Source organism: Magallana gigas, chromosome 8 (assembly GCF_963853765.1).
Source record: "Magallana gigas chromosome 8, xbMagGiga1.1, whole genome shotgun sequence".
In the NCBI taxonomy this organism is placed as follows: domain Eukaryota; kingdom Metazoa; phylum Mollusca; class Bivalvia; order Ostreida; family Ostreidae; genus Magallana; species Magallana gigas.
Window position 1 is genome coordinate 30,498,776 of NC_088860.1, and position 13,353 is coordinate 30,512,128.

The 13,353-nt window shown below is 34.5% G+C and overlaps 2 protein-coding genes across 4 annotated transcripts; both read right to left on the reverse strand.

Moving 5' to 3' along the window:
• Nucleotides 1-1,507: 1,507 nt before the first annotated feature.
• Nucleotides 1,508-3,640, reverse strand: LOC117690298 (ninjurin-A). Of its 3 annotated transcripts, XM_066069501.1 has the most exons (4): nt 3,346-3,630; nt 3,108-3,161; nt 2,707-2,760; nt 1,508-2,326 (listed from the first exon to the last, which is right to left on the reverse strand). In XM_066069501.1, exons 1-4 carry the CDS (start codon nt 3,538-3,540, stop codon nt 1,880-1,882), a joined length of 750 nt encoding a protein of 249 aa, XP_065925573.1. In that variant the 5' UTR covers nt 3,541-3,630; the 3' UTR covers nt 1,508-1,879. The 3 variants fall into 3 exon arrangements, with proteins under 3 accessions (XP_065925573.1, XP_065925574.1, XP_034329907.2); XM_066069502.1 differs by lacking the exon at nt 3,108-3,161 and having other exon boundaries at nt 3,346-3,640; XM_034474016.2 differs by lacking the exon at nt 2,707-2,760 and having other exon boundaries at nt 3,346-3,633.
• A 2,977-nt stretch (nt 3,641-6,617) lies between these two features.
• Nucleotides 6,618-8,226, reverse strand: LOC105320608 (ninjurin-1). Its single transcript, XM_066069504.1, has 3 exons — nt 7,883-8,226; nt 7,649-7,699; nt 6,618-7,411 (listed from the first exon to the last, which is right to left on the reverse strand). The coding sequence occupies exons 1-3, from the start codon at nt 7,997-7,999 to the stop codon at nt 6,965-6,967; spliced, it is 615 nt and encodes a 204-aa protein (XP_065925576.1). The 5' UTR covers nt 8,000-8,226; the 3' UTR covers nt 6,618-6,964.
• Nucleotides 8,227-13,353: the final 5,127 nt, after the last annotated feature.

A 13,353-nucleotide genomic window follows, 5' to 3' on the forward strand; every position in this document is an offset into this window, starting at 1 on the left:
TTGTATGCAATATAAAGTTATTTGGTGACTATGCGTGCCGAAACACCTAAATACAATTTTGATTTTTTACAAAGAATTGATGTTTAAAAAACTAAATTTTGATTAAAGTACATGAAGTAAATGAAGCAGCCTATTAGAATTTATTTATCATCATATTATATTATATATTTTAGTGCTTCTGTAAATATGACTGCACGATTAGTATAGCGGACTATATGTTATATTTACATTCAACAAGTATTATTCCTTCTATTTCTTACGGACACTTATAGTTAGTTCATAGCTCTATAGAAACAGCCAGACTGAAATCTACACGCCCCGTTTATCGATTGGTCGAAATCTCATCGGCTGAAACTGACAAGAAAATGACAGGACAGATATTGACACGCCCAGTTTATCGATTGGTCCAAACCTACAGCGACCTAGAAAAAATCACGGACTGCACGAATTAATCATGACGATGTCAGAGTCAAAGTCTCACAGGAGACGATTTGGCTGTTTCTTTCAGCTAACGTACCGTACGTAAACAGTAATTTAGTAAATTTTACTTACTTTTCATAATCAATTTATTAATTAGCTAAAAGAAAGATGTTAATATAAACAATAAAATGCTTTCTTTGATGATTCATTCCGGTTATGAATGTAGCGATCATTGCAGAAAGAAATAGCATAACCCGCTAACACGGGTTATGTATTTTTTCTGCAATGTCGTTACCTTCATATCCCGATTTAATCACCAAAGAAAGCATTTTATTGTTTAAGTAAATGAATAAAAACCATAGAACAAATTCAGTAGATTCATTGTAGGTTAATTTAAACAATAAAATGCTTTCTTTGGTGATTCATGATGGATATGGCGGTTGCGACATTGCTGAAAAAATATAAATCCGCGTTAGCGGGTTATGTAATTTTTTTCCTGCAATTATCGCTACCTTCATGACCCACATGAATCATCAAAGAAAGCATTTTGTTGTTTATATTTACATCTTTCTTTTAACAAATTAATCAATTGATTGTAAAAAGTAACTGAAACTCACTTAATTACTGATAGTGTACATCAGTACGTTATATAAGAAATAGCCAAATCGTCTCCTTTGGGATTCGAGTCTGACATCATCATGATTATTTCGTGCAGTCCGTGGTTTTTCTTTGGTCACTGAAGGTTTCGTCCAATCGATAAACGGGGCGTGTATATTTCAGTCTGGCTGTTTCTATTGAGCTATAGAGAGAGTCATACTCGGTGGATGTAAATTTTTTTTTTTAATGACAGCTTTTTAATTCTGTACAGTGCTTATTTCAATCGTTTAAACTGTTGCATTAAAACTTTCTATACAGTTACATAGTTACCCTCGATGTGATCATGATGGCGAAAAGGTTTTTTTTTAGTTTTTTTTTTTAGACAAAACAGGATGTTGACACTTTTGACTTATTGGACAATTAGGAGAAGTTGTGTTCACTTGACTTACAGCTCGCCATTTTAACTTCCTTGTTAAAAAAAACCCTATAGTTTTATCTATAATTTGTATTTATTGAAAACTTAACAATAATTTACAATAACTTACAACAAAAAAAAGACAAACAATAATTCACAAGTAAAAAAGATTAAAAACATATTTTATAAAAATAATGTTCCATTACATAGTCCTCTTTTCGCTTGCGTGCATTACATGATGCATGGCCTACCAAACATTTTCTTTTTGATGTGATTGTCTTCGTCAAGTACAAGTTTTCGATAATTGGTTTATACAATTCACTAAATAGATTAAATGTATTCAATATTGAAAACAAATCAGAATGTTGAAAGAAACATTTTGATATGACATAATGATACGATATAATGATATAATACAGTGATATAAAAGTTGTTGCTTTCCCAAAATTACTTGTTGTTGTCTGTCAAACCTAGTCCTGCGATTGCAACGTTCAAAATAATCACGAAATACATACAATACATGCTGACTTCGTCATACCACTCAACTTTCCCACACCACGCACAAAGACACGTGACCCCTCGTGGATTACTTGCCCTAGACACCGGCGTGCCCACTGCTTTTTCAACATCCCTTTGGTGTTCCAATTCGGCTTTCCTTTCTTTTCGCCATCTTTGAATCATAAGCAATCCAAACGTTATATGCGAGAAAAGCGACAACCCAATCATGATCAGTAGAGGTATGAAGTATTTGTTCCCCGGGTCTCCATCCAATACCGCGCGTAGTTGGGAGATGTTTGCCGCCATCAGTGATGCGTCGCAGAGTCCTCGAACGATGTTTTGTCTGTCAGTGAAAACATTTTTTGAAGACCCGTTGTTGTTTGGGGCATCGGGTTCCTACAATCATGAAAAGCAATGCTAGTACAGTTTATGCTTTTGAAGCAGTATGAAAACACAATTTTTTGTTTTGAATTTTAAAAAATATGAATTCTGAATTCTTCTTGCACATTTGAATGACAAACTAGTAGATTTCAAATTTGTTATTAATAAAATTATTAATTGTATATCTGCTCTGACGTTTTCGCCACTAATTTCTCATCTCTTGACCACATTTCACTTTTAAAGAGCAATTTTCATTGATATCGGGCTCCGAAAAATACGTTCCCAGTACACAATACATGCTATAAATTTTGCCAACCGCTTTCCCGTGTGATATTTTATTCAAGCAAAAGAAAATATAATTATACATATAAAAATTCATAGAAAAATGGACTTACATCTAAACCTTGATCAACAGATCTGAAGTCTATTTCGTCCGAATTGTTCCTCATCTTTGATTAGAAAGAAAAAAATGTTTAGTTATTGAGAACAACTCTTCGTGCACAAACTCCAGCCTTTCTTCTTGCACATTTGAATGACAAACTAGTAGATTTCAAATTTGTTATTAATAAAATTATTAATTGTATATCTGCTCTGACGTTTTCGCCACTAATTTCTCATCTCTTGACCACATTTCACTTTTAAAGAGCAATTTTCATTGATATCGGGCTCCGAAAAATACGTTCCCAGTACACAAAACATGCTATAAATTTTGCCAACCGCTTTCCCGTGTGATATTTTATTCAAGCAAAAGAAAATATAATTATACATATAAAAATTCATAGAAAAATGGACTTACATCTAAACCTCGATCAACAGATCTGAAGTCTATTTCGTCCGAATTGTTCCTCATCTTTGATTAGAAAGAAAAAAAATGTTTAGTTATTGAGAACAACTCTTCGTGCACAAACTCCAGCCTTTAAAATATTTTGAGCGGAAACAAATATTTTGGCCAAAAAAAAGCTTCTTTTTTTTTTTTTTTTTTTTTTTTTACACATTTCAGGAAATCTCAATTTTTTTTCAGATTGAATACGTACATTCAAGGTAGTCGGCCTAGCAGCAGGGTTGACAATTATATCGATTTCATCCATTCCATTCCTGTTGTCATCGATTGTACCCGCCATTCCATCCCTGTTGTCATCGATTGTACCCGCCATTCCATCCCTGTTGTCAGTGCCATCCTGGTCATTGGGAATATCCTCTAATGGTACTATCTCATTGCCGGTAGTCATCTCGTCTGTTAAGTTAATGTGCGAGTTAGGTCTTCCTTGTCGGCTAGTCTTTCTATTATATAGAAGATATATTCAGGAAACTCCAAACACTTGATCGCATGTGTGGGTTTTCCTAATCTGCTTATAATGAGGTCGAATACAACTCACGCGTCACAATTATGCGCTCTGAGGATTTTCTGAATCATTTTTCAACAATATTAGTTTTTCATTCAGAAATGAGAATATCATTTCTTTAACAGCCATATTATAGATGACACGGCTTATAATAAGGGTTGTCCATATTTCTGATATATTGATGCCGAGTTGTTGAACAATGCGAATGTCATATAGTATAAACGGATGATATGCATAAATGCCTGCAACATAGACATATTTAAATGAAAACTTATTTATACAAGATCGTTTTAGCTGAATTCCGATCGGAGGGTTAGTTTTGGTAACGCTTGTTAATGCTTACATTGCGACATGTTTTATCGATCATTGATTTGAAAAAATATTGACGAGTGACGAATACTTTAGTCTCTAAAATTTTTGGTTTGTATTACATCAAATTTTTTTTTTTCTCGACTTCGATATATAGCAGAAATATGGACAACCCTTATTGTAAGCCGTGACATCTGTACTTATCTAAGCATTTAAAAACAAAGTGATACCTATCTTCAACGTCCAACTCACAGGGGCCAAGCCCGTTTTAAATAACATTAATTTCAATGTAACCATAAATAAATTAATGTTAAAACGGGCTTGGCCCCCGTGGTCCAACTTACAAAAAAAATACATCTTTGCAATTTAGGTAACTGAGTAAGTCTTTCCTTCTCTATCATTAATGAATGCGCACTTAATCTATATCTTGTATTTAACTGAATATTATGGTGTGCCGATGGGGCCACTTCGACCTTCGCACTTTCGTCTTTAGGTCGAGGTGCGAAGATGCGAAGGCGAAAGTGCGAAGGTGCGACGGCAAAGGAGCGAAGATGCGACGGCGAAGATGCGAAGGCGAACGTGAGAAGTTGCGAAGGCGAAGAAGCGATACTACTATCGCTCCTTCGCCATCGCAACTTCGCACACTCGCCTTCGCATCTTCGGGCTTTCGCCTTCGCTTTTTACAATTGTGGAGCTCTCTATCGTTTAAAGACAATTTTAGCTGTATAATAGGACATCTGAGGCAGACGATAAACTTTTTAGAATTTATTTTCAACAGACTGCGCAGATCCATAATATTTCTAGAGGGGGGGGGGGTCCGATGGATAATTATATTTGTCGGGGGGGGGGAGGGGGTCCGAGACATATTTTGGAGTTTTTATTATATATAATTAATAAAATTAAATGTTCCGGGGGGATGGGATCCGGGCCCTCTTTCCCCCATTACTGTGTGAAGTTATTAATAAATGAATTTTTGGGGGGGGGGGCGGACCCCCCTCTCCCGTCTAGATCCATACACGAGCAAGGAGTGTCGCATAATGAAATTAGAATGTTACTTTGTTTGATCCACGGTAAACAGACAGCTGGTAAGTGACAGGAGTCTGGAAGTGCATATGTATACATTATGGCGGACATTACATTTTTTGTGGAGTATATAATGATTAGGCATAGCCAGCACTGGTAAACATATATATCACATGTACACAGTAAAATATTTGTAAACATTCATAGTAAGCACAATGGCCTAGCGCATGCGTACCAATAATATCATGGATTAATCGGAAAACCTTGGCGAATACGGTGCCTGCATCACCCAGCCTCTTTACGGTAATTTATTGACCACCCAGCCTCTTTACGGTAATATGTTGACTGCCCAGCCTCTTTACGGTAATTTGTTGATCACCCAGCCTCTTTACGGTAATTTGTTGACCACCCAGCCTCTTTACGGTAATTTGTTGACTGCCCAGCCTCTTTATGGTAGTTTGTTGATCACTCAGCCTCTTTACGGTAATTTGTTGATCACCCAGCCTCTTTACGGTCATATGTTGACTGCCCAGCCTCTTTACGGTAATTTGTTGATCACCCAGCCTCTTTACGGTAATTTGTTGATCACCCAGCCTCTTTACGGTAATTTGTTGACCACCCAGCCTCTTTACGGTAATTTGTTGACTGCCCAGCCTCTTTATGGTAATTTGTTGACCACCCAGCCTCTTTACGGTAATTTGTTGACTGCCCAGCCTCTTTATGGTAATTTGTTGATCACCCAGCCTCTTTACGGTAATTTGCCAAAATAACATAGAAGAGAACAGAACCTGTCCTTTGGCCACCATTCGTGAGGAAGCTGGTGTATCTTTGTCATTTTGATTAATGTGCAAATTTCTCATAAAAGTCTCTGAGAGCCACCAATACTATACTATAGTGATAGTACTACACGAATAAACTCGGTTAACTTATTAGTCGTCATCTAGGCTGGTAATGTATAGCCGATGCCAGGAAACTCCATAATGAGTGTGTCAAGATTTTTACCTTAACTACTGTGGTTTCATCAATATTCGTTGAATACCAATTTTCGTGGATTTCGTTGTTAAGTTGATCCACGAAATTAAATGTTCATTGAAGTTCAATTTCAACTAACATTTTGTATTTATAGGATCACTGGCCACGGAATTAGGTATCCTTGAAACTGTGGTTTTCAGAAAATCCACGAAAATTGATACCCACGAAAATTAATGAAACCACAATAATATCCAAAGTACTTTGTACATTGTCATATTGGTCCTTTGGTTTATCGCAAATTTAAAGAAATGCAACAGTTTAACTATGTGTTTCACAGGTGCTTGAGGACAGGATCGATTGCCCAATTACCTAAAGCAAATATTTTAAAAAAATCAGACCCTCTACATATATAATAAAATTATTATTATGTATTATGTAATTGTATTATATGTACAGAGGGTCTGATTTTTTTTCCAAAATGTCTGTTTTTTGTTATTTTGGGCAAAGGATGAAATAATTAGATTAGAAATATGTCAAAAAAGGATAATTTAATAAAAAAGAAAAATAAAGTCCCGGGGGATTATATATTGGGGGGGGGGGGGGCGATCCTGTCCTCAAGCACCTGTGATGCGTTTAATTACTAGTAATACAAAGAACACTTCGACTTTATCTAATCTTTATTTTTTTACATTCACAATTGTATAAAACAAAATACAAACACGTATGAAGAGATTTACCCCTTACATAATTCTTATCTTTCTCTTTTCCTATTATAAGGAAAATAGGAAAAGATTAGAATTATGTAAAGAGATATAATATGAGAAAAAAAGATATATATAACATCAGGTGCCTGTTTTTACTATCTGTACTGTAAAAATGTTTTATTGTATTGCATAATTTCTCTTTTTATTTTCCACATATGTATAGTTTGTATTTGTATTTGATAGTATTTGTGTTATATAATTGTAAGTGTGTTTTGTTTTACATGTAGTTGTTTTTCCAAAAACTACTGGCTGTCCCTTAATCCTAGTACTGCGATCACAACATTCAAAACAATAACAAAAAACACAATGAATATACTGATCTCATCGTACCACTCAACAGTCGCACACCATTCGCACGCACAGACGATCCCTCGGGGGTCGCTTGCAATCGTATTGGGCCCTTGCGAGTCCAACTCTTCGGCTTTCTTCATATGTTCCAAGTGGGCTTTCCTTGCTTTTCGCCACCTTTGAATCATTATAAGACCAAACCCTATGTGTAAGATCAAAGACAGTCCAATCAAGACCAGTAGAGGGGTGAAGAATCTGTATGCCGGGTCCCCGTCCAATACCGCGCGTAGCTGAGACACGTTTGCCGCCATTAGTGATGCGTCGCAGAACCCTCGAACGATGTTTTGTCTGTCAGCGAAAACATTTCCAGAAGGATTGTTGTTGCTAGTGCCATCTGTGTCCTAGAATTACAAAAAACCAAGATGGGTAAAACTTATTCTTTTCAAGAAAATGAGACCCGAGTTGGTCCGAATCAATTAAACGCTTTGTATACAAAAACAAACAAACAAACCAGCTATCTAACTATGGAACCGTTGCTAACTAGTTGGTATACAAATACATTGATAAACATGTACATGTTTTCTGAGCATAAGGAAAAAGAACAAGTTAGAATTCATGATATTTTACAAAATGCTTACGCCATTGGTTAAAACATCTTTGAAATCTGTTCTGTCTTGAGAATCGTTCACCTAAAATAGAATTTTTTTAAAATTTTTTGAGACAAGGTATTTACCTATGATTTCAGGGCTTTGGAAAAAAAACCCACGATGGATGACGAGAATCCACAGTGGCATATGGAATTAATATTCAATGTATCTTAAGATTGCAGAATGTAGAACGTGATTGATTTTAATGGCATACGTTTGACTTACTGGTATAGCAGCTGAAGTGACAACCATTTCGTTGGTACATGTACCAGTCAGACTGTCTTTGTCATTTGGACTCATCTCTAACGAAACAGTCTGTTCGGAGCTGTTGCCGGGAGACATATCAACTTATTCTGTGCAAATAAAGCCTTCCGTGTCCAGCTTTTAAGGCCACTGTTAACACGGAAACTCCGAAACACTTTATATAATCACTAGATGTAAACGAAAGTGGGTTTTTTTAGGTTAATTTTTAAATTATGATACATCAAGTTCAATAGCAAGCAATGTATGCAGACCTATTTTATTTTCTTTAAAAAATTTACACACACAAACACAAATACAGCCCTCCCTCCCCCCATATGGAGAGAGAGAGAGAGAGAGAGAGAGAGAGAGAGAGAGAGAGAGAGAGAGAGAGAGAGAGAGAGAGTTGAATAGGTATAATTCAATTTTAAGTAATGACTGCACATATTACTAGATTGGATTTTAAAAAGTAGTTGTTCAAAGTACAGTGACAGTTTTCTGTCACGCAAAAGTACTTGTACATGTATTTTCTATTGTTTCTAGGGTAATTAACAAAAATTCTCACGAGAATCGTGAACAATACATTCGTCTTGTAAAAAACTCTGAAACTCCATGCAAGGGGTCTCACCTCCCATCTCACATTATTTTGAAGTACCATGATCATTGAAAAATGCATGGGTGTTTGACAATCGACGTATAATTCATTACATTTTTTCGCATAATTCAGACACAATGACCGTTTCCATGTTCAATTTTACAATAATTAGCAAAAAAAAAATTGTTCATGCTATTATATTGGTCACTACATTTATAAAATTTAAATAATTGTTCGTCGGGAGAGTCCGCGTGGAATTTTTTTTCTCAAAATTTCGTATGTAAAACTACACAGTTTCCACCGATCCCCAAATATTCCAAGAGGAATAATCTTCAAAAATATAGAATAAGACTTTTAAAATTTTTCAATATGAACGTTTTAAATTACTAGTATAAGTATTTGTTCATATTTGTTATATATTTCAAAATTGGACTTCAAATCATCTGATTAAACTCCATGGTTAGATCCGGTTTCGTTATTACTGGACAATATGGAACTACTTGTACAGTTTACATATCACGGGGTTTTCAACAAAAAAAAATGAAATTAATAATGAGTGTATGTTAAAGTATATACATAAATATGTGCAATGTATATGACGAAAGAGTCAGATCAAAATTGTACTGCACGACACATTGACGTGTGCACTAAATGTGCATCCGTAAACATTTTTTTTTCTTTCCTGGAAATGATCATGCAGTGTATGCATGCACATGATTATGGCAAAAAGGATAAACATCAATGTACATGTACTTCCTTTTTTGTCGTGTTGTGTTTGTTATTTTCTTGGAATTGGTGGGAGAGGGGGGGGGGCTTTTAAAATTTCTTTCAGGTGTTTTTGTTTGTGTTTTATGAGTTTTTCTCTTTGTGGAGATGGATGTATTGTTGGCTTAAATATGATATACTTTTTGTAGAGAAATCGGCGTTAAATTGAACCACCATAGCTTTGAACAAAATAAAACATGTTGATTAAACAATATAGTGAATTAGAAATACTATATCAAAAAGATTCTATAGGAATTCTATAGGATATTTATTACGTATTGACTTTTTTTTTACTGAAAAAGGGTGTCTTTGTCTTCCTCTTCTTCTGTGTATTTTACTTTGACGTCCCAGTACATATTGTACTTTATTTTCAAGAAACGTCACAAACATTTGCTGGTTTTTTGGTGGTTTTTTTTCAATTTTAAACATACATGATTGTATCCATGCACCAAAAACATTTATTTTAATTACAGAGCAGTAATATACACAAGATGAATTTTGCCAACCGTCCCATTAACGTCATCGTTTTCTGATGACGTCAGCGGCGAGACAACGTTAATGGAAAGCGCCCATAGGGTGCTTTCCCGGCATCGCCTGATTTGCCGGTGTTGCCTTCGTCGCCGATTTTGGAAATTGCGTCGCCGGAGTAAGGCAGAATAATGACGTCAATTTTCGACGTAGAATAATGGCCCCCGGTTTCAGTCCGTTCCTACATAATGAACACAGATGCGCATCATTTACTTTAACATAAAATTGCCATTGAAACTGTTTACCTAAAGAATTAAATCCATAATGAGAACTACATGGAAATGCTCTTTCTTTTCATTTTTTCTTTAAAGGAAGTGAACATGAAAAAATTATCAAGGGCTCAAATTTGTCTGTTTGATGTGTATAATGATATCTGAAAACCGTTTAGACAGATCTTTCCTCAGTAAAAAGATAAACCACTTAGAATAACTAATTCTTGCAATCCATGAGCGCTGCCATATTGTTAAAATCATTACCTCCCTGCTGGGTTATCTCTAAGCATCTAAGAGAGGGCAGCACTGATGCTGCCGTCAGTGAGACACATTGCATTTTTACACACGTGTAGTAACAGGGATAAAATGCCATCATCAAAATGTGAATGGAAACTTGAAAGGAATGTAAAGAGTTGTCATTTTAAACAGTGTTTATGGAGGAAGATTTTGGATCTCAGAATGATGCATTCCCACCAGCAGTTAATGTGACATGTAACTAAAATGGAATGTCCGTGAATCAGTGTTATTATGACCTATTTTTTCTTGCACTCGGGAATTTCTTGTTTATGAGTTTGAACATTATGTGTGCTACATAAATGAGCACACAAGGTGCATTGCACAGCATCCTGACTTTTAAAAAGTGTCTTAGTCCTGTTATTCTTCTGACAGCATAAACAGAACTGGTGTACATATCATCAAGATCTTATGTATAAAAAAAAACAAATCAGAAAAATTTCCAGGGCATTGAAATAAAAAGTAACGGTAAGAAACCCCACATGGAAAATGGAATTACAATTCTATATTAATTTAAATTGAAATCTAAAAACAGCATTTTATTTATGTAAACACTAACTGCCACATGCATCTCCGTATAAACATCTGGAATGTGATGGTCTTATATTTCACAAATTAATTTATCTATATTCATTTTTTGTACATATCATAAATAGTTATCTGTGGTTCATTTATAGAAATGTACTAAATCCTTGTCTTCTCATGACAGTACACAAAATTTTTCTTCACATCAAGGCATAATTTTTCTCCTCAACTTTTATCAACTCTGTACATAAACACTGGCCTAGTTCCAACATTGACCCAGTCACCAGCAGCAATGTGGCTTATCTACGTCAGAGAACAGATGCATGCTGGGGAATAATGGATTACCTCCATAAACATTTCACTGAGAGTGTTAAATTGATAAAATCTCTTGATAGAAATAAACAAACAGGTAACAGGCCTCATTTTTAAGTTTCAAAAGGCTTTTATAATTTATTAAGCAACAATTATTTTTTTCATGTTCACTTCCTTTAAATCTAATATATTCGATCAGTGTTTATTATCTATTTAAGATATAAAACTATAGTCAGGTACTCTTCAAACAAATACTCTGAAAAATATAGCTCTTTTTGTATTTGGCAAATAAAAATTTAAATGTTTAGAAATCGATGTGCATGTATATGTAATACGTAGAGAAAACAATTATATTAACGTAATATGATTTTTTGGCAAAAAAAAAAAAATCCTTTTTACCAGAAATGTAAAAGTGATGTATTCCCACGCTACCTGCCTCCTAAGTCTTTTTAAAGAAAATATAGGTCATTCTTCGATGGACAATTTTTCACCAGTGGATATTAATTGCTTACATGTATATCATTACAACAATTAATTACATCCAAGAGAGAGAGAGAGAGAGAGAGAGAGAGAGAGAGAGAGAGAGCGCTTTTTTTCAAATAATAAAGCTACTAGTGTATAAAATGTTGTAAATATTATTCATGGTAAAATAACAAATACGTATACTGTTCAGCAGATTTCTAGTTTTCATCTCCAGTGCAGCGTATGTCGACGAATGAAGGGATCTAACTGTTAATAATCAATTAGTCTCAATGAAAGTTTGTTTTCTACGGATATGAAAAACTATGTACGGCAATTTATGACAAGTTCGATGTTGTTGTGCTGTTAAAGTAAATCCACCCTCCTGTGACGTTATACATTTTACATAAACCATGAATTCATTAAAATTCTTGCAAGTAGATTTGTAATTTCTAAGTTATTATAGGTGCACATCAAAAACTCAAATCATTGTTTACTTGGAGATATTTAATAAGCGTTTTTCATCCTTATATTCGACATAATTCAATAAAGACAAAGGGAAATAACTCTTTTCTATTTTTTCTCTAAGTGATATATATCTAAATGCTATAATTTTTCTAATGTAAACAATTTTTTCTCTTTTTTTTTAATTAATTTTAGTTTTCTGGCATAGTAAGCAATTAAATTTAAATAGATAAACAAGTATCCATCCACTTTTATTTAATTTTTAAACAAGAAAAAGTATGATTTTTAGATGATCATTTCAGCCTTTGGTTTTTATTACCTTGCATCTTAAATAGTATGGATGCATATATATTTTATTTATTTTTTGATGAAATTCAAGTCCAATAAGTTAAAAAAAGTTAAATTTTTAACTTTGAACCCATAATTCTATAAATACTGAGTTACCTTAACTTCAAAATCAGCTAAGCAGAGTGAAAAATAAAGTAATTTAAAAGTCAAATATATTAGATATGGGGTAACCTTTAAGATTATCTACGGCGGGGGTCATTTTAATGGGGGACATATTTCTCTTTATGTTCAACATGAAGAAAAATGACTCCAGTGTCACTACTTTCCATTTCTTTAGAAAAATCAAATTATTGTACACCGGGGCGGGGGGGGGGGGGGGGACATTATTCTACGTCGAAAAATGACCCCGGTCATTATTTTACGGGGGTAATTATTCTTATTTACACCTGCAAGCGATTTGGGCAACGCTTTTTACCATTGCAGGTTTGGGAACAACATGCACAGCGTCTAGGTTATTATTAGGTTATAATATTCTACAAAACCTGAATTTCTGTTGCCCTAGTTTGTCCTACTTCATTGAAATACATCAAAACTGCAAATAGCCTAAAATTCCGGTCCAAATTACACACACACACACACACACACACACATAAAAAAGGGGGGGGGCATGAAAAAATTAAAAATCAAAATCTATGAAACAGGTTAAAAAATTAAAAAATTAATGCTGTCAAGCAATTTATCGTACACAGATTTCATTGTTCAAACTATCTCAAAGAGTAAAGGAATGGATATCTGTAGTTTCTGCTGCGTTCGCCCAAACGTTCGCACCGCCGGCAAAACATTTTTAAAATTATTCATAAAATGTAGATATATCTGCGTGCTATTATGGAAATTATTATATTTATGGTGAGAGAATGGTTTCATTACATTTATTTGTGTGAGCAAATCAGAACATGGCAAAGGTCTAATTTTCTTCTTTCGTTTTATAGAATTTGTATTCAGGACTCTTTAGA

Coding starts and splice junctions, on each gene's coding strand:
- LOC117690298 (XM_066069501.1), bottom strand. CDS start 3,540: ATGACTACCGGCAATGAGATAGTACCATTAGAGGATATTCCCAATGAC. Junction 3,162..3,345: donor CTAGGCCGACTACCTTGAAT/GTACGTATTCAA, acceptor TTCTAATCAAAG/ATGAGGAACAATTCGGACGA. Junction 2,327..2,706: donor CTGTTGATCAAGGTTTAGAT/GTAAGTCCATTT, acceptor TCATGATTGTAG/GAACCCGATGCCCCAAACAA.
- LOC105320608 (XM_066069504.1), bottom strand. CDS start 7,999: ATGTCTCCCGGCAACAGCTCCGAACAGACTGTTTCGTTAGAGATGAGT. Junction 7,700..7,882: donor TCACTTCAGCTGCTATACCA/GTAAGTCAAACG, acceptor ATTCTATTTTAG/GTGAACGATTCTCAAGACAG. Junction 7,412..7,648: donor AAGATGTTTTAACCAATGGC/GTAAGCATTTTG, acceptor TTGTAATTCTAG/GACACAGATGGCACTAGCAA.